The 20,463-nt window shown below is 48.1% G+C and overlaps 1 protein-coding gene across 1 annotated transcript in view; it reads left to right on the plus strand.

The window, feature by feature from the left end:
* The window catches only part of OBSL1 (obscurin like cytoskeletal adaptor 1), a 73,274-nt gene that overhangs the window by 43,742 nt on the left and 9,069 nt on the right, over positions 1-20,463 (plus strand). The window contains exons 19-28 of the mRNA XM_084859368.1: positions 6,120-6,395; positions 9,163-9,438; positions 11,404-11,679; positions 13,194-13,469; positions 15,344-15,610; positions 16,089-16,358; positions 17,062-17,328; positions 17,898-18,164; positions 19,929-20,041; positions 20,264-20,417. Coding sequence (XP_084715494.1) covers positions 6,120-6,395; positions 9,163-9,438; positions 11,404-11,679; positions 13,194-13,469; positions 15,344-15,610; positions 16,089-16,358; positions 17,062-17,328; positions 17,898-18,164; positions 19,929-20,041; positions 20,264-20,417 — 2,442 coding nt within the window. The remainder of the gene's footprint in view (positions 1-6,119; positions 6,396-9,162; positions 9,439-11,403; positions 11,680-13,193; positions 13,470-15,343; positions 15,611-16,088; positions 16,359-17,061; positions 17,329-17,897; positions 18,165-19,928; positions 20,042-20,263; positions 20,418-20,463) is intronic.

Consider the following 20,463-nt stretch of genomic DNA (forward strand, 5'->3'; position numbering starts at 1 on the left):
GGTGTCTGGTGAGTGCAGTACTCAGGGACCCTGGCACCACCAGGGAAGGGAGCTGAGATCAGAGTGTTGGTGGTGGGTGGTAGTTGGGTGGAGGTCCTAGCCAATGTTGGTGGGATGGATTCAATATACTGATCCATCCCAGATCCTCTCACCTGTGAGCCAAGCTCCTTGCACTGCCTGCTGTACAGAGCTTGAGCAAAATTGCCCCAGAGCTCCTGAAGGAGTACCGGCTATCCAGTTATCAAAGCCAGCGCTCTAGGCATCAGTACGACGTTATCTCCTAAACCCAGACGTGTTATCAACTGGTAATGCAAGCAGAGGCAGGAAAGTACTATTTCTGAAAGAACTGGGCCTGAGATCTGGCCTTGTATAACCTTGGGGATATTCTATGCCTGAAGAACAGTGCAAACGCCACTGACCAGTAAAAGCCAGGTCTCGGGAAATGTTTGTGTTTGCTCTGAACACTGGCTTTTTGTGATTTTCTGCTAGTTTGGATATGACTGCACTGGATTGCTGGCTCCTCTGCTTGCACCAGGTTTTCGTTGAGTTTTCTGCATTCGTACACTGCTGGAGTCTCAGTGTTCCCACTACCAGTTCTGTGAGCACATCATTCATTGCCCACAGACAGTTTGCCCATGTTGCTCTAACCTTGGGCTACATTTGCAGTTTCATAGGCACTGCACATAACTTGGGGTTTTCTCATAGCTGGCCCCACCTATGGCAAGTTTTACATGGTGGATTTGGGGATACAAGTTAAGAATCAAAATGATCATCATCATCATCATCATATTTAACATGGAAGAGCATCATTTGGATTTCCTGCCTGAGGGCCAAAGCACATGTTTTGCTAAATGCATAGCACGCAACTAGGTCTGCGTCCCCCCGCCCTTTATTTAATTACAGGCTTGGGGTGGCTGATTGTCATCTGGACCACAGCACCTGGGGAGGAGAGGCTTAACCCTTCCCGCCCCATCTGAGATCCCAATGAAAATCTCTCCACCACCCCCACCCCGCCATGGCTGAGGCTTAGAAAAATAGTTCCCACAGCCACGCAGGGAACATTGGGAACATGGCTGGGAAGGGAAGAGTTAAACCTCCCAGTTCACTGAGGTCCCAATGGCAATTCTACACCCCCTTACACCTATAAAGAAAAACATACATTTCCTGTGCAATTGAAACAGGGGTACAGAACCTCTTTCAGCCCAAGGGCCCAATTCTATTTTGGAGAAGTTTTCAGGGGCCGCATTCCAGTGGTGGCTGGGGCCAAAGAAAAAAGGGGCAGAGCCTAAATTGCCAAATATGCCATCATATTTTACCTTACAGCTTTTCCTGCTGATAACTCAGCTTTAGGAGAGGCATTTCAAACCTTTAGAATGGGGAAAAACTGCACAAAAGCCGGGAAAACCACCAAATGATTGGTGGTTGTGGGAAAGGGGCTGGGCATCTGGGGAACTCCAGAGGGCTGGATGTGGGCCCCAGGCCTGAGGTTCTGCACCCCTGAATTAAAGTAACATCTAGTTTGCCCCTCAGGCAACAAGGTATCTTGTGCTGTTTGTTTTCTCCTATTTCTCCGAAGCTCCAAAGACTGCCATAACTAGAGATGTGCCTGAGGTGTGAGGATTTCTTCTAGGGATACTCAGCAATGAAGGTGGCATCATACTCAGAGTCAAAGACCACAAATGTGAACTTTCACAGTCTGAGGCATGAACTTCTAGGCACAAACTATGTGTGTTCTGTCTCATACATAGAGATATGCAAACCTGGTCTCTCTCTTCCTCTCATGCGCGCACACACACTACCTCCCTGCCTCTCCATCATAAGCATCAGCTTGTTTAGAATATGTACAGAGCAGTGGCATGGTAGAAGAAGCTTTGATGAATGGAAGGAAGGGGGCATTCTCTCCCCCCACCCCCCGGCTGTATTCATTTGTAGAAAATGTTCTCTAGAAACAGATTTTTTAAACCCCACAGCCCATAGGGTTGTGGCTGGGACCAGATAAAAAGCTCTCCACCAGGTCCCTAGAGAGTTGCAGATGGAAGGGGTCTAACATGGCTTGTATGCCTGAGGTTTTCCACAGCCAATCCAAAGGATCACTATATTTGGGGGTGGGAGGGGATTCAAACACCCCAGGACCCATCTCCAGCTCAGATTGGTTGGTGTTTCTGCATGGCGCATTTCACTTGCTTGAGCTGTTTTATGTTAGGATTGCCATAGATATCTTTTATGGTATGGGCAGGGTCTCTCTGTGCCTATAGCAACTGGATGACAGGCAAAAACCAACAGGTGAAGCTTTTCTTGTCATGTAGATGTAGTGATAAGGAATGCTGTAGCCATTAAAGATATGGAACCCTTGTCCAAGGCAAAGGTAGCCATCCTGCCTAGATTGCTTATGTGAGGCCTGTTCTATATCTGTGTTGCACTCTCTTGTGGTAGATTAAATCTGCAGTGGGAGAGGTTAGTGTGTGCTTTGGATTCAGCCTCAGGGCTGAGGCTGAAGTAGGAGACTTTTGGGGCCTGTTCAGCCCCTATGGTTCTATTGCTCTGAAATATTATTAGATAGGCAGCCCCTGCCTAGCAGGGGGCGTATGGTATTCTCCTGGGAAAAGGTTTTTTTTCCTGAATTCAGTGAACCGTTACAGATGGAGAGGGTTTGTTCACATAGGATATGAAGGGAATGAACATATTTGTGACATTCTAAGAAAATGAGCCACTTTGTTTGACAGACTTGGGTGTTGTAGTGTTAGGCCTCTTTAGGAACATAGGAAGCTGCCTTATACCAGTTCAGACCACCTGCTCATCTAGCTTAGTATTATCCACACTGATTGGCAGCAGCTCTCTGGGGTTTCAGACAGGAGACTTCCCCAGCCCTGCCTGGAGATGCCAGGGACAGAACTGGGGACTTTCTTCATGTCAAGCATCTGCTTATTTTTATTTGTTTGTTTATTGTTACATTTATATCCAGCCTTTCTCCCAAGGAGTTCAAGGCAGTACACATTCTCCCCCCACCACAATTTTATCCTCACAACAACTCTGTGAGGTAGGTTAGGCTGAGAGATGGTGACTGGCCCAAGATCACCCAGTGAACTTCATGGCTGAGGGGGGATTTGAACCTGCGTCTTCCCAGTTCTAGGCCAATACTCTAACCACTATCCAACAATGGCTCTGAGCCAGTGTGTTCTGCTGCTGAGCTATGGCCATTCCAAGGTCTCTTGAAAGGCTATTGTTTTACTTTCCCCTGCAGCAGGTGGAGTAGCTGTGGCTGCATTGCTAAAGGATTTGAACTGCAGTATTTTGAGGTCCAGTTCCAACTTCTGATTAAAATGGACTTATATGCTTTCTAGTTGCATACCATTGATTATGCCACTGCAGAGGTGATGTTCAGGGTTTGACATCAGTTTGGTGCATTCCTATGTGATGTCACACAATGTGGGTTTGAGCTGCAGACCTCCCCCCACCCCCCCTATTCTCCCTCCCACCTGACTGCTTAATTTTTTTTGCTTCTCCTGAGGTATCTTTGCTCAAGGCCCAGCTGAGTCTTCTTTCCAAGGCAGCAGCTGGGGTGCCCAAGGAGGCCACTGTGTACAATTAATTCATTTATAGGGGATTTCATTTACTTGCACTTTGCCTGTACTTTCTTGAGGTGTAAAATTGGATTCCCACTACCACCACCAATCCACCCATGTTTGGCTTAGAGGAGCTATTATTAACAGAGCTGTGGACCTGCTTTTTAAAATGGAAACCTTGTATAAGTGCATCTGGCACTCTTAAATTGGGGTACGCAAAGCGGTCATGAATAGCGTTGATTCAGGGGTCATTTTCCTCAGACAGAACCCCCTTGTGGTGTCAACAGTCTTTCTGTGGTGTTTCCACACATCTTTATGATAAACAACAGTAGCTAGCAAACAGGAAGTGCAACAGGAAGTACCTATTTAAAATGGTGATGTTTGTTGCAAGGGTTTAGCGACTCTGGCTGTTTAGGCACAATGATAACTCTGTCGTGCCAGTTGTATCACTGATTAATCTCACAGCCAGCTCTGAAATGGGCTTTACAGTTAAAAGGCTACCAGGGCAGGAGATGCACATTTTAGGCAGGAAATTAAGTGTTGGGAATATAGCTACAGCATATTTTTTCAACACCAAGTATGTTTTGGGCAGAAACCCAGGGGAAACAGGAATACTTAATTCCCAGTGAAATGGAGTGACCGGCTACTGCAGAAGCTGAAGAAGTTACGCCAGTGCTACTACAGGATGGGAATACTGTCAGAACGAAAAGGGAGCTGGCGCTCTGTGAGGAGAAAAGGAGTTTCACAGAAAAATCTCTGCTGCGCTGGCTTATTTTGGCCTCTAGATGGAGCTGCCTTTGTGGCGGTGGCCTGCAGTCTTGTTGGCAGTAGTTTTGTTTTTCGGTTTATTCAGTACATAAGTGATTATCGTACAATTTCTCAGAATTCATATCCAGATGAGATGGAGGCCAGGAGACAGGATGTTCTTTGAATCTGAGGTTCTGGAGAGGAGGTAGGAAGGAAAAAAGCACATCAGTCCTGAAGGACCCCTTCTTGAATGAACAAAGCTGAAATGGAGGAAGACTGCATAGCCTGCATGAACTGTGTTAGTCACAACTGAGGAAAATGTGTGCTCTGATGCACATTTGATAAGGGAAATTGTTTCATAACCAAAAGAGGGTTTAGCTTGGCAGCCACTTGTGTTTTACAGTATCTAATGAAAACAAGGAGGAAACATAAAAAGCAGGGCGCAATCCCAAGACAGTTGGGCATCCTTAAAAGTTTTTTCACATAGAGCTAGTAAATTAGATGGAGCACTTCATGCTATGGTCTCTGCTGAAAATGTGTGTGGATGGGAGACCACACGGAGCTCTGTGTAAAACAGTCTTTCCCAACCTGGGTGCTCTCTAGATGTATTGGACTGCAACTCCTATAATCCCCAGCCAGCATGACCAGTCCAACACATCTGGAGGGCACTGGGTTGAGAAGGCTGGTGTAAAAGGGCAATATATTTTCACACATGTTTAAAGGGCTGTTGTTTTGGTTGGGTTTGAAATGCAAATGTAGGTTTTTACATTTGCCAAGATGCTCATTCTCATTAGAAATGCCTGTCCTTCACTGTCTCTTCTGCGTAGACAGTGATCAGTTGTCACATAAACCGTGGGAGAGAAGCCCAATGATGATTTAAGCTTCACATGTGAAAATGGCAATACCCTTCATCTCACATACAGTTAAGCTTCTATTCTGCATGCCCATTGGCTCAAAACGCCCAAAGTGATGACAGTAGAAAGCAGATAATCATCATTACGTTATAAAAAATGGAATAATCATCATTATCAAGGCTGGCATCAAGGTCGTTTGCCTGTCAAGGGCCCACACCTCATCAAGGGGCCCACTGACAAGAACCCCCTGGACCTGCTTCGCCAATTTATCACTGAAACTTGCTTGTTCATCCATCTCTTGCTCTGGGCCTGAGGGATTGAGCAAACAAGCAAGCAAACCATGGTGGTGAGAAGAAGTAGCAGCCTGCTGGCTCTCTGCTGGGCAAGCAAGCAGAGGGTAGAAATTATGAGGAAAAGGAGCAGCAGCAACTGGTGACCCTGGTGAGGGAGCAGGCTCACGGAGTTAATGAGGCCTAGTGAGGGTGTTTTCGCCCAGTGGCTCCCCAAAACCTGGAACCGGCACTGATTGTTACATTTCTTGCTGAGCCAGGATCCTTTGCTCTCGTGCTGTTGTGAGCAAGCCCCATTAGTCCTTCTGTAGTGGCACCTGAACTGACTCTACACTCTCTTAGCGGCATGTTATCCCCAGGTCACATGTAAAATACACCCTGAGCCCCTTGGGATCTCTCAGAATTATACAGAATTGGTTATCTCCTTTGAGTGTAGGTCCCCAGAGTGAGCTAATTCCCTTCATTCCATTTCCTCTTGAATTACACAGCACTTAGGATATGTTTTATGTAAAACAAGGAAGAATTGTCTCTTGGGGTAGGGAGATTGTTGTACGGATGAATGTGTTAAGGATTGCAAAGTGCTTTGCATGTTAAGAGTACCATGGAAGTGTTTGCTGGATAGACGATCGGCAAAAAGTTAACTGAACCTTTCTGTGTGCTGGCAGACCCCCCAGTGCAGATTGTGGGGCGTGATGAGCTGCAAACGCACCATTGCTGCCTGGCTTCGGAGGACCTGGCACTCTCAGTGACGTTGTCTTGCCCTAAGGGAGAGGTGAAGTGGTACAAGGACGGGGAGAAGTTGCAGGACACGGACCATGTGCGATTAGAGCAGGATGGGACACGCCATTCGTTGGTGATTCTGGGAGCAGAACGCTGTGATGCGGGGGAGTATCTGTGTGACAGTGGTGACGACAGCCTCATCTTCTATGTCACAGTGGAGGGTAAGGCCTGGGCCTGATGGGAGAGGGAGGGGGAAAGGAAACTCATTAGCAATTGCCTTTAAAATACATACATACATACATACATACATAAAATTTACAGTGCAAGAATGCAGTTCATAAGATGGAAAGAGCATCATGTTCCAGCGTAGAGATTGGTTTGATACTATTTCAGTAACCTAAATTCAGTATGGGGAAAAAAAGGATTAGATGGGAATTTGTCCTCCCACATACATTTGTAAAAGGTCATTTTATTCACAGTCATTACCTTTGTTTCCCGTTTCCGGAAACTACTATTCCGGCTGCTATTATCATGTTGCCTTGCCCACCAATTCTTGATGTCTCTGTTCAGTAGAATCTTGGAGGGATCCTCATAACATTACAAAAGGAAACACAGGAAAAGCCATATCCTGTAATTTATTGCCTTGCCTACTCATTGCAGTAAGATTTAATTTCTTCTCACTGTCACCAACATGCACGTAATTAGCATTCACAGAGTTTCATCCACAATTGATCTGAAATGCCATTGACAGAACATAATGTTTATCCTTTAAACAGAACTTGTTGGACCTTTGAAACAAATCTTCCATCATCCCTAGTGATACCTTGAGTTCCCATTGGGTTTTATAGTAATAATCAGGGCTGTGGATAGTTAGTGCTTTAAAAACAACAACCCAACAACAATCAAAATTTGGTGCCAAGAAAAAGGGAATTCTACAACTTGTATTAATTATGAAAATAAGCAAATGCACATAATTTTTGTTTATTTTAAATAATTTCTTCCACTTCCACTGGTTGTGGAGAGAGATGACACCCCATCTCCAACCACTGTTCATGGAGGATAAGACTATCAATGGCTACTAGACATGATGGCTATATAATGCCCCCAGTATCAGAGGCAGCATGCCTCTGTTTGCCAGTTGCTGGGTAATATGAGTGGGAAGGTGCTATTGTCCTCATGTCCTGCTTGTTGGTTTCCCCTTGAGGCATCTGGTTGGCCACTGTGAGAACAGAATGCTGAACTAGATAGGCCTTTGGTCTGATCCAGTATTGTTCTTTGGATGTTCTTAAGAGCTGGGTGCTGACTGGTTGATATGGAAACTCAGGCAGCACCTGAGTAGACAGTAGCTGTGGCAGAAAAATACAAGGGTTGAGCCCCTGACAGGTTATGGACTGTTGTGGGATCTGGAATAGTTGCCCCCTCAAGAAAGCAACCCAGATCACTCCATGGGAAGTGTGACAGATTGCATTGGGCAGTGAGTGGCTGCAAATGACAGGTAGTGATACTGTCAGGAGCGCTCTGGCGGCTTCTCCCAGTAGATTCCAATAGCCAACTCAAGACGCAGAGGAAAGGATTTCTTTTCAAAGCTTTAATCCTTTTACAACTTAATGACTCTTTCAGATGCTAATCACCAGCGACTAAAGCAAGGAACAGCAGGGTAGCCTAAGCTTCAAGTAGTCAGTTGATCCCCGTTTGAAAGAGAGCCACTTGAAGACCCAGAACTTATGGGCTAGGGAGAGATCCTCTCTCTTGCCCTTGGGTCCATGGGAGGTGGCCGTTGCTGGCGCGCCAAACGGGCGCTACGCCTCCTTTCCGCGCCCTCCATCGCTTGTCACTCTTTGCATCTGCGTCGAGCGTCTAAGAAGCCCCCCTCCCGCATTCCCTCATTACCCGGGTCGCTCTCTATCTCTGGAATGCTGGCAGGAGGAATCTCTGTCAGGTGCTGAGCCTGTGAGGGATGAGATGGCCCCTCTCCCACGGATAGCTGTTCCTCCTCAGAATCCGAACTGCTCTGAGGCTGTCTGGGCTCAGTTTCCACCCTGACAGGTACGCTGACATGCTTGTCTAAGCAATCTGATGCTCATTGCTCCAAAGCAAACTGCCTACCTGCCCCTTGTAGAGCAGCTCACCTTTTCATCCATCTATCTATCTATCTATCTATCGCCCATCTGGTCAGTCACCCAGCCGCTCTAGGCAATGTACAATGGTACAATTTAAAACAGTAAAATTATACATTAAAACATTATTTAAAAATACTCTAACCCACCCCAAATGCCTGCCTGAATAACCAAGTTTTCAGTGCGTGGTGGAAGCTCATTAGAGAGGGCGCATGGCAGAGTTCCCTAGGGAGGGAGTTCCACAGAGTGGGGGCCACCACAGAGAAGGCCCTCTCCCTCATCCTCACCAGTCTAGCTGTCCTGGCTGATGGGACAGAGAGAAGGCCATCCAAGGCTGATCTTGTTAAGCAGCCTGTCTGGTGTTGCTGGAGGCGCTCCTTGTGATAGGCTGGGCCGGAACCACATAGGGTTTTAAAAGTCAAAACCAACACCTTGAATTTGGCCCGGAAAACAACTGGTAACCAGTGCAACTTTTCCTTCCTCTGAGCTAAGATCCATGGGAATGTGCTGCCATGGAGCTTTATAGGCCCTGACCATTTAAAGGTGTCTTAGGCCCTGCTAGAACCTGGGCCTGCCTGCTTCATGATGAGCTGGGGACAGTGAGAGTGAGATGGGCCTGACTCTTGTGGCTTCTTCCTTTGCTGGATCAGAAAAGCACAGTGCTGCCTTCCTCACACCCCCTTTGTGTGGTGTTCCTTTGTTCGCCTGCTCTTTATGCTTGGCTGCCTCATTTGTGTTGATGTCTGTGTTTAGCTGTTGGGTTTTTTTTCCTGACTACCTGACAGGTGGCAGTGTGTGCCTTCCTCTAGACCAGCAAGCCCTGTCTCTGCCTTGTATCATGACACCTCTTTTTCTCTCTCTGTTTCCTAAGAGCCTCCCATCTCCATCGTGGGAAACACAGGGGTGCCGGAACACCACTCCTTGGCAACAGGAGAAGCTCTAGTCTTGGCTTACAAGGTGTCTTCACCCAGTGCTGCTGTGCGCTGGCTGCGAAACGGAGAGGAGCTAATAGCCAGCAAGCGTATTCGCATTGAAGCCCATGGAAGCCACCGGCAACTCACAATCCTTGGGGCCAAACCGGGAGATTCAGGCTCTTATGTGTGTGATGCAGGCACTGACTGGATGGAGGCCAGAGTAGAAGTGGCAGGTGAGACTTCCACAGAGAGAGAACTGGCAGGCTAGGGCTGGGGTTGGAAGTGGGAAGCACAGAGGGGCAGAAGGTGCAAAAACATTGCTTATACCATTTCTTCTTTGCTGGAGGGAAAGCTCAAGAGCTGGTATTGTGTAATGGTTAAGAACATGAGATATGAGACAGGAAGTCCCTGGTTCAACAGTCTCCTCAGCCATGAACTCTTAAGGTAATCTTAGGGAAGCCAGTATCTCTCATCCTCAACCCTGCAAGTTGAGTATGGCAATAATAAGCCATTTTACAGGGTTGTTTATAAGGATTACTGAGATAAAATCTCTGAAGCACCTTGACACCTTGAAGCATTTTATAAGTGCTAGGTATCATTACTTTTTCATTATTAATAAAATATCTCAGGAAGAATAACTGGAAGCTGTAGGTGAAGGAAATGGGTTCTGCCTCAGTAATTGCTGGTGGTGTCTCCAAGGCTTCTGAGCAGCATTTAGGTTTAGTGCAGGAAGCTGGAGCTCTGTTCCCATCTCCAGGCCCAGAGGAACCTTGTCATGGAATGGGGCACATGACAAGCAGAGGGAGCAGGCTGCCTCTCTGTCTGCACTCTGCTGAAGAGGGGGTTAAATTTAACTTCGGCAGACTCCCAGGCGCCGCTGCCTCTACCTTCTGCCAATAATTGCTGCCCTCATTGAGAGCAAGGGGAGGCCTTTATTGACCAGAGGTTTTTTTTTAAGTGTGAGGGAGGGAGTTGGCAGGACCTGACCCTACCAGGACAGGTGCCTTGAGGAGAAGCTGGGAAATATCCCAGCTGGCTCTGCCAAGGAGGTGAGGTGCCAGCAAGCAGTGGCGGCAGCAGTGTCCTTTCCAGCATCTGGGACTGGGCGTTGTGCCCTTTTGAGAGGAGAGGAGGAGGAATCCAAAGGGATAATGCAGGGCACAGGGGAGACAGCTGGAAACTTTTCTAGAGTAGTTGTGAATTCCTTCTTAGGCAAACACTCAGGTCCATTCTGTATAGCACCCCTTGCTGGAGGACTTGACGCTTCCTCCCTATCATGTGTACATTTGAGCAACATAATTATTGTGGTCCAAATTCTCACCAAGGACAGAGGAATTTTGCAGCCTGTGTTAGCTGGGTACATTAAGTAAATTTGCTTATATGTGCTTATTTGTCTCAATTTGTTTCTGGAGATAATGAGGAGTAACAATGGAGTCCTACCACTGAGCCTTGACTCCTACTCTGTCCCACTCTGGCTTATATTCTACTTGGCTTACACCAGCATTTCCCAACCTTGTGACTTCCAGATGTGTCAGACTACATCTCCCATCACCAGCCAGCATGACCAATGGGTATGATGGGAACTGTAGTCCAACACATCTGGAGGCCACCAGGTTGGGGAGGGCTGACTTATAAGGCTGCCTTTGCTGAAATAAAAAGCAAGGTGTAGAAACTTGGTTTTCAACATTTTATTTTATAAAATGGAAGCTGAGATTCTGTTATCACAAAACAGAAACTTCTGTGGTTATATAGAGAGACAGCCTAAGAAAATTTGGTTCCTGAGCAGAAAATCCAGATTGCACTCTACAATGTGGTTAATAATAATAATAATTAATAATAATAATTTGTGAGGCTTAACTCTTTGTCTAGGACCTCATCTGCATACAAAATGTTAATAATGAACAGAAGGAAGTCACACATATTGCTGTCTGAAAATGATGAATTTGTGCCAGGCAATCGTAATTCTGCATCAAAATGATATTACAAAATAACCGTCGAAGGCAAAAATATGTTACTTGCGGTTGTTGTTTAAATAAAGCTCTTTTTACAGCTTAAAAAAATCCCTGATGATTTCCTGCCCTTCAGTAGTAGCCCCAAATCTGCTGCTTCCCTTCATGCTGGCTCTGGCTCCGGCAGTACTTTCATAGGATAGCAAAACACACCCAGCCTTGCTTACCAAGACATCTCCTTTCTTTCAGCACCCCCTGTGCGCATTATGAATAAAAATGATGCCCAGGTGCCTGTGGAGGTCCAGGAAGGAGAGAACATGACATTGGTTGCCCGACTTTCCCAAGAGAAGGCCTCTGTCCAGTGGCTGAAAAGCATGCGGCCACTTTACCCTGGGCCACGCATAGTGATGAACAGTAAAGGGCTGGTGCGCAGCTTAACCATCCGACAAGCTGAGCCAGGGGACAGTGGCATCTTTACCTGCGATACAGGAGATGATGAAGTGCATTTCACAACATATGTGCAAGGTAAGATGAGCCCACTACCTGTCTCCATTCCAAGCCAGCTCCAGACTCAGATGGAGAGATGGAAGCGAGGAGAAGCTTCTGGCACCAAGCTTCTTCTCCTCTTTTCCATTCCTGGACAGTGGTGTAGTTGTACATTTTGAAGTGCAGGTGCTCATGATGACAGTCTGCATAGCTGCATCCCCAAGGAGAGTCCAAAAATGCAGGCAGCTGTGTTGATTCACATCCACAAACTATTTCCAGCACTTTTCATCTCCACCAGGAGCAGGTATTTTGTAAAGCTAATGGGTCTTAATGGGCCATTCAAGACTAAGCAACCCCAGATACATTGCATTACAACAGGAACACAACAATACAGGCCTGGTTCACACGTAACACTAACCTATAGTTTAATTAAACTATGGTTTGTTGCCCTACCCAGGATTTGTCTGGCAGATGATTGAACAAACCATGGTTTGTTTTCTCAGTCCCTGGGTTGTTTGTTTCCTTCCTTCTTTGACCACTCCCTCCCTGTATCCTATCTGCCTTTGGGGCGCTACAGTACTGGCATGTAAAGAGGTTGGGTTTTTTTTACCACTCTTGTCTACTATCTCTGTAGCCTGGCAAACAACTCATGAACAATCCACGATTTGTGGTCTGTACATAACAATCCATAGTTTAAACAACCCACAGTTTACAACTCAAGAACAAACCATGGGTACTCCTCGTGGGTTGTTCATGGTTAACAACCTATTGTTAACCCATAGTTCCAGGTTTGCAAGTAATGGCAAGCCATGATTTAACAAACTATGGTTAATTAAATGATGGGCTGTCATTACATGCGAACCAGGTCATATTGTTGCTGGGAGAATCCATCCTTGCCCCCCGCCCTGCCCCAACTGTGAGGATTACAGCTAAGCTCAGGGGAGCAGGAAAGCCTGAGGGGGATGGCAGATGACATCATCACCCCTGCTAATCAAAAGTTCCAGTCCTTTGACCCCATGAGCCCTCGCTCTGCTACACCACTGCTCCTGGAAGATGACAGCCACTGTCTGGCAACACTGTTCTGTGACATATGCAGGTGCAGGTGGCTGTGAAGCTCATGGAAGAGAGTGAGGACATAGGGAGAGGGGTCTCAGAGAAGGGGGAGTGGCACATGAGGCACTGAGACAAGAGGAGCATATGTCTGATGGTGCTAAGAATCACAGGGTGACCTTTTTTTGCAGCATGTGAACCACAATGTTGTCCGTGGAGGTTTCTCCTCCCTAGTAGTGTGGAGCAGGGCAGAAACTCCCAGACCAAAATATCTGGGCTGTCACAGATTTGGAAGTCTCATGTTCCACCAACAACAGAGGGTTTTGGTGAAGTCCAAAACTGATGGGAGGGGCCAGAGGGAGTGTTAGCAGCTCCAAAAGGCCAGATGTCTGGTGGGAGTTAGTGACCAGCTTGAGCATCACCTGTCTTCCTCCTTCCTTCCTTCCTTCCTTCCTTCCTCACATGGCTTTCTCTTGCTATTCTTGCTCCTCTCCTCCTGCCAGAGGCCCCAGTGCTGTTTGTGACAAAGCCAGAGCATCCAGAGAAGGTGTTGGTGCTCGAGGGGGGCAGTGCAGTGCTCTCAGCCATCGTCTCCAAGGAGCCGGCTGTGGTGAGCTGGGAAGGACCCCGAGGTGCTTTGGTGGTGGGCGAGCACTGCCAGCTGCGCAGAGAGGGCCGGGTGTACAGTCTGCTGCTGAGCAATGTGCTGAAGGCTGATGCTGGCGAGTACATCTGTCACTCCCCTCATGATCAGCTGCGTTTCGAGCTTAGTGTCAAAGGTAAGAGGCCTCTGCATCGCCGCATTCATGGGATGCGATCCAGTATGACATGGGCTGCAGTTCAGGGGATGATGGGGTGGACTGAACAAAAGGGGTACAGCCTGGTCAGGATGGGTTTCTAGGCTCAAAGTGGAATAAGGTTGTTCTGTCTGTAATGGTTATGTTCAAGAGAGAATTTTGGCATGTGTTGATTCTTCTGCTGTAGCACTGGGGTAAGCCACACTGGCTGAAATTCTCCCACATATGCAATGGTTAAAGGAGCCTAACTGACCAAGTCTGTCTGTCTGTCTGTCTGTCCGTCCGCCCGCCCGCCCTCCCGCCCGCCCGCCCATCTCTCTATCTCTCTCAGCTTTACTGGCTACTGCTAGTTTTATTCCCATCCTGACTGCCTTTCTTTACAAGGGAGTTTGACACAATTGTACAGCAAGCAAACAGAACAATGAGCCTTGCCTGCAGCATGGTACCCCAATGATAATTTCCCCCAGCTGTTCTGTGCTGGTCAGGGCATGCCGCACCTATAAAGAAACAGTGGCCAAGAGGGCAGGAGTCAGTAGGAGAGAACTGCATGTGGAATGGGAGCTTTGCTTGCTATCTTTTCGGCAGTTCCTGGTACAGAAGAGACAAACCTCAGTCCAGTTTAAGAAGTAGCCTGTCTTTTTTTCCAGAAGTGGGAGTCCTCACCAGCTGTTAGCCAGGATACCTAAATTATCCTCCATGTATAGAGCTAATACATCCTAATTACCAGTTGCTTGGGGGGCAAATGGAATGACTTTCATTGTCATACCATGCTTGGGACGTTCCAGAGGCATCTGTCTCACCACTGTTGGAAACATAATGCAGGGGAGAAGGACCTCTGGTCGGATCCAGCAAGGCAGTTCCTGTGTGTATGACAGTAACAGCAATGAAAACACCAGCCGTGCACAGGGGTTTCGTTCTGAATGCACATCTCCCTTCTTTGCTTGATCTCTACATCTGGATTTGAACCATAGAGAGGGTGGTGGAGTTGACTTTGCTTTGGAGGACTCACAGCTCAGGAGCAGAGCATAAGCTTTGCATGCAGAAGGTCTCAGGCTCAAACTCTGACACATCTCCTGTTAAAGGGATCCCAGGTTGTGAGCTAGGAAAAACCACTTGCATGAGACCTTGGTCTCCTAGGCAGAATAGACAATACTGGGCTTAATGCACCAATGATCTGACTCTGTATAAGGCAACTTTATATATTCAGGCTTTCTCTACATATATTTTTTCATCCCCTTTTGAAAGCAGCCTGTACTCTCCAATTTAAATCTAAAATTGCTTCTTGGCTTTATTATATTCACACAAGATTTTCTGTTCCTTGGTTCAACATCTGGCGTTTTTGGCTTGATGCATTTCTTGGAACAGTTCAGACCTTCTGTTGCTAAAATTGTAAAGCAGTGAGTCTAGTTCCCTGTGCTCAAATTCTGCAACTGGCATAAGTCATGCACATTTGCATGTGTTCACTTAATTTCCTCCTGTATTTGTGTGAATGAAGATGCTGGACCGTTGGGGCAATTCATATGTAAAGACAGGAGACCTTGAGGAGGGACAGAGCAGTATGCTAGTGCAGACATCTTCCTTCTGATCTCAGTGTAAGCCTTTCCTAGATATTTCTGATTCCTGAGCCTTTAGCAAATCCTGTTCACCAGTCCTCAAACATTTTATCTGTTGTCATGAGGGCTGGAAACTTAGAAAGAAAGCAAACTGTGGGTTTTTGAGATTCTGCAAAAGCTGTGAGTTGCTGCACGATTGGGATTTCAATTACCGGGTTTACAGACAATTCCAGTCGGTAGAGTGGGATGTGTTTTGCCAAACACATCCCTGCTTGCTCCAGCTACACTGTTTGCCCTCTGCAGAGCTGCCGGTGAAATTTGTTCGGGGTCTGTCAGATGTGTCAGCACTGAAGGGGGAGACGGTGCTGTTTTGGTGTGAGCTGTGCAAAACCAAGGGTGATGTAGCATGGCTGAAGGACGGGCAGGAGCTGGAGTCCAACGAACACCTGGAGATCCGAGCAGAGGGACGGGAGCGCTCCTTGACCCTGAGCCATGTGGGGCCTGAGGATGCTGGCGAGTACTCATGTGAAAGCAAGGACGACCGCACCCTGGCTATCCTCACAGTCCAGAGTGAGTCCTTTGGAGAGGGGCCATAGGTCAGTGGAAGGGCACCTGCTTTGCATGCAGAAGGCCCCTGGTTCAATCCCTGGCTTCTCCAGGTAGGACTGGGAAAGACTGCCAGTCAGTGTCGACAATACTGAGTGAGACAGACCTGTCACCTGACTCTGTGTAAGGCAACTTCCTATGTTCCTTCCTATGGAATCCCTGTACTCTGATTCCAAGAACCCATAATGCTCCATGTATCACTACAGAATGGGGGCTGGGGATCTTGCACAGGGCAGCTGCTGTCTGTCTCCATGAAGCTGAGCAATGCTGGGTATCGAGAGGACCTTAGATAGACCTCATAGAGATGCTATGAGGGCTGTGGACTGGGAGACTGCGACTGCGCTGCACCCAGGCTAGCAAACAGGACTTGGGGTGGCCAAGAGGTTCCCCAAACAGATCCAGCCATCTCTGACTCACAGCACTTTCCTCCCCCTGCCCCCAGTCCCTAGGTTGGTGGAGGTAATTTCTGAGCTGCACAACTTAACAGTGCTGGAGGGGGATGATGCCACCTTCAAGGTCGTGGTGTCTCCGGATGATGCATCCCTGAAGTGGCAGCTGAATGGCCAAGATGTGGTGCCCAGCGAGCGGTTGGCCATGACCAGGAACGGGCTGTGCCACACCCTCACCATACGACAGTGTCGGCTGAGCGATACTGGCATAGTCACTGTCCACGCAGAAGGCCTGGCAAGCTCGGCCAGGCTCAGTGTGCAAGGTAAGGGGAAGGTCCCTTGGGATGGATCGAGGGAGCAGCTAGTAGTTGGGCATCATTGGTAAGAGGAAGGTCAACACCTTGGGATGGATCGAGGCTAGCAGCTGGGCGCTGTTGGTGTTGGTAGTAAGCAGGAGTCAGGACTCCTGAGCTTAGCCAAAGATTCAAGAGGGAAGTCAGCCGATACTATGGTTGTGTGTCTACTCTGTGCCTCCCCACCCCAATTCTAAATTCTGCATCAGAAAAACCGAATACTGTGGTCTGAATAAAGTATGGGAATTCAGAACAATTGCCCATATTTGCTTATTTGACATACTCCAGGCTGCATTTTAGCCATGCAGAGCAGATAATAGGAGCCATGTTGGCAGTTCTCTTTAGCCCTCTGTTTTTGGAGATTTTGGCCAGGCGTTGCATGTACGGACAATTTCCAAACCTTTATCTCCCTAGCCCCGCATGTTCTGAGCTTGAACTGTTGAAAATTGACAGCCAAGATTCTTAGGATTCTAGATTCTGTAGCCAGTACCAAATTTAACACTTTCAACCATGCCAGGAACACTTCCGATCCTGGGAAAAATGGTTAGAGTGTAGCAGCTGATGAAGCCAGGCTTCTTTCCCAGTTGAGAGCTGTGGCCAGCCATGGCAATGTCCTTGGATAGGAGACGTCCCTGCAGGGGCTAATGTTTGAGTGTGTTTTTCCTTCCTACAGAAGCTCAGGTGCTGTTTGTGCAGACGCTGCACGACTTGGCTGCTGAGGAGGGTCAGGACGTGCACTTGGAAGTGGAACTGAGCTTGGGGAGTGCTGAGGTGCAGTGGATGAAGCAAGGCATCCTGCTCCAGCAGAACACTAAATACTCGATGGAGGTGCATGGGCCCCGGCGGGCCCTCGCCATCTACAACGTTGAGCTTGCAGACCGAGGCACCTACCGCTGTGAGAGCCTGCATGACCGCACCCAAGCCAGGCTGAGTGTGGAACGTAGGTGCCTACCTTGGACTTCTTCCCTGTCCTGTTTAACTTTTGTGAGCCACCCAGAGAGCTTTGGCTAAGGGGCGGTATAGCACTGTAGTAAATACGTGAAAAATAAATGCAAATATTTTGTCTCCCTGCCTTTGATTGTAAATTCTGTAGTCAGGGTCAGTGTCACTTCTAAGTTCTGTACAGAACCTTGCACACTGTTGGTGCTGAATGTTACATACGCATAGTAGCAGTGCCCCAAAAGTTGCGTAGGTCCTGCCAGGGTAGGACAGGTAGGGAAAGAGCTTCCATGCCAGGGGGAGCAATCCTAGGATGCCATTGAGAACCTCTGCCTTAGGAAGATGCCTTATACCTTTTACTGTGGTTTTAATGCCTTCATGTTTTATATTGTTTTATCCTGTGCGTTTTGGTTTTAATCTTTGTGAACCACCCAGAGAGCTTCGGCTATTGGGCAATATAGAAATGAAATGAATGAATGAATGAATAAATATTCTTCCTGCTGTTAGCCCTTTTCTTGCCAAGAGCAGATCTTTCACTGCTCTCTTCCCTCTCTTTCCCCCATGCTCCAGCCCGAAAGGTGATGGTGAAGAAACCTCTATCAGATGTGGAGACTTTTGAAAAGGAGACGGTGACCTTTGAGCTCGAGCTGTCCCACGCCAACGTATCTGGGGTCTGGACTCGCGACGGCATCCGTGTGAAGCCCAGCTCTGCCTGCCGAGTCAGTGCCACAGGCTGTGCACACAGCCTGACGCTGCTGGGGCTCACGCTAGATGACTCGGGAACGGTGGCCTTCACTGCTGACACCGTGCGGAGCAGCGCCCGCCTGACGGTCCGAGGTGCTGAGGCAGGGTGGGGTGGTGCACGTGTAAAGGGGAAGTGGCCTGCCTAATGCATTCCGCAAGGATGGGGTTTGCAAGGGAAGGAGATGTGATGGGGGCTGATGACTGGAATGGCCCAGAGGTGGGGAAAGGCCTCGTGTGTCTCTTCCTGCCCTGATGCAGCTGATTGGGGTGGGAGTCCATGGTGGCTCAGCCCCTCAGCCTTGAACTGCCAGAGTGGTGCAGTGGCTAGAGTGTTGGACTGGGAGCCAGGGTTCTAGTCCCCACTCAGCCATGGAAGCTCACTGGGTGACTTTGGGCCAGTCACAGACTTTCATCCCAACCTACTTCATAGGGTTGTTGTTGTGAGGATAAAACGGAGAGGAGGAGGATTATGTACACCACCTTGGGTTTCTTAAAGAGGAAAAATGGTGGGATATAAATGTAATAAATAAATAAAATGAAATAAATATAGAATATTTAATATGGCGGTATAGAAATAAATAAATAAATAAATAAAATAAAATAAACTGCTGAGCCTACTGCCCAGGGGTGCCCTTTGGTCTGGGCTGTGCAGCAGCTGAGCATAATGGCAGTGCAGAGCCCCCAGCCCCACCATCCCCGGATCCAAGGCAGAAGTGCCAGCTCGCACAGAATGCTGTATACTATCTTTCTTTAAGCAAGCCCCAAAGCCAGTCTTTTGGCTGCAGCTCCCTGGTGCGCATCCACTGTGATTTAGGAAATTTACAACTTCTGGCCCAGGGCCAAATCTGACCCTCCTGGGTCCTAATGCAGCCCTCTGGGGTTCCCCAAGTGGCCCCACCCCCTTCCCTTCCCCCCAGTCACTGATCATTTGGCATTTTCCTGGCTTTTGTGCAGTTTTTTCTTAATTTTAAAAGATTGAAACACCTCTCTTAAGTCTTAGTTACTGTACTGGCTGTAAGAGCTTTAAGCTGAAATATACCGGTATTTTAGCCCCACCCCTGTTGCCTTTGGCCATGCCCACACTGGAATGTGGCCCCCAAGGGCTCTTCTGAAATGGACTTCTGCCCTTGGGCTGAAAGAGGGTCAACACCCCTGATTTAGGAGACGTTGGCAACGGAAAACACTAGTCCTACAACACTCCCAACATGCTACTGCTGTGAGCTGCTTTACACTTTGCACAGCAATTCAGGTACATTAATTTTCTTCACACAGCACATAGTTAAACTAAGGAATTTGCTACCACAAGATGTTGTGATGGCTGCAACTTGGACAGCTTTAAAACGGGATGAGACAAACATGGAGGATAAGGCTATCGATGGCTACTAGTATATATTACCTCCAGTACTGGAGGCAGCATGCCTCTGAATACCAGTTGCTGGGGAACATGTGTGGGAGGGTGCTATTGCATTCATGTCCTACTCGTGGACTTCCCAAAGACATCTGGTTAGCCATTGCAAGAAACAGGATGCCAAATTAGATAGACTTTTGATCTGATCCAGCAGAGCACTTGTATTCTTATGGACTAGCATCCAAAGTTCTATGTACGTGCAGTGCTATGTCAAACCCTGATAGCAGTGGCAGGTTGGGAGTGCTGGAGGTGGGGAACGAGGTAGGTGGGTGAGTGAATGTCCTCCAAACTGAACTTGGGTAAAGGCTGTAAGCTGGTGTGCTGTACCAAGCTCAGCAGAGTGTCCCAGCTGGGCTAAACGTAGTGTTTTGATGACATGCTATCTTTTCTGTCCCCAAGTTGCTGCATCTTTGTGCCACCTGCCTTTGCCTTTGCCTCTGTCCCTGCAGAGCCACCAGTTACTATGCTGCGCTTTCCCCAGGATATGGGCATCCCTGAGACGGGCTCGGCCACCTTTGAGTGTGAACTGTCCCGGCCCCTGGCTGAGGTGAAGTGGTTCAAGGTGAGGGTGGTACCTCTAGCGTTGCCCCTCCTTTAACTACCCTTGACAACCGGCACACTTCCAAGAACATGACTCATTCAAAGGAGAGTCCACATTCCTGATCTGTGTGGCGCAGTCCACATCTGCGCACCATGTCCTCAGCCTGAGAGCAGCACTCTTCCACCACCCTGTCTTGCTCAGCCCTTCACCAGACTATGCTCTCTGTGTTCCTGGCTGCTATAGGACAGGGAGGAGATCCAGGCAGGGCCCAATTGCCGTATGTATTCAGTGGGACGCCGGCGCCTCCTGCAGCTCAGTCGTTGTGGCCTTGAAGATTCGGGCGAGTATACGTGTGATGCTGGTGACTGCTGTGCCTCTGCCAAACTGCGGGTCTTCGGTATGGATGGCCTGGGCTGGATAGGGGAGGAGGGTTGGGCTGAGAC

The sequence above is a fragment of the Heloderma suspectum genome, chromosome 1 (genome assembly GCF_057233095.1).
Source record: "Heloderma suspectum isolate Gila_16-S chromosome 1, 16-S_ref, whole genome shotgun sequence".
Taxonomy (NCBI): domain Eukaryota; kingdom Metazoa; phylum Chordata; class Lepidosauria; order Squamata; family Helodermatidae; genus Heloderma; species Heloderma suspectum.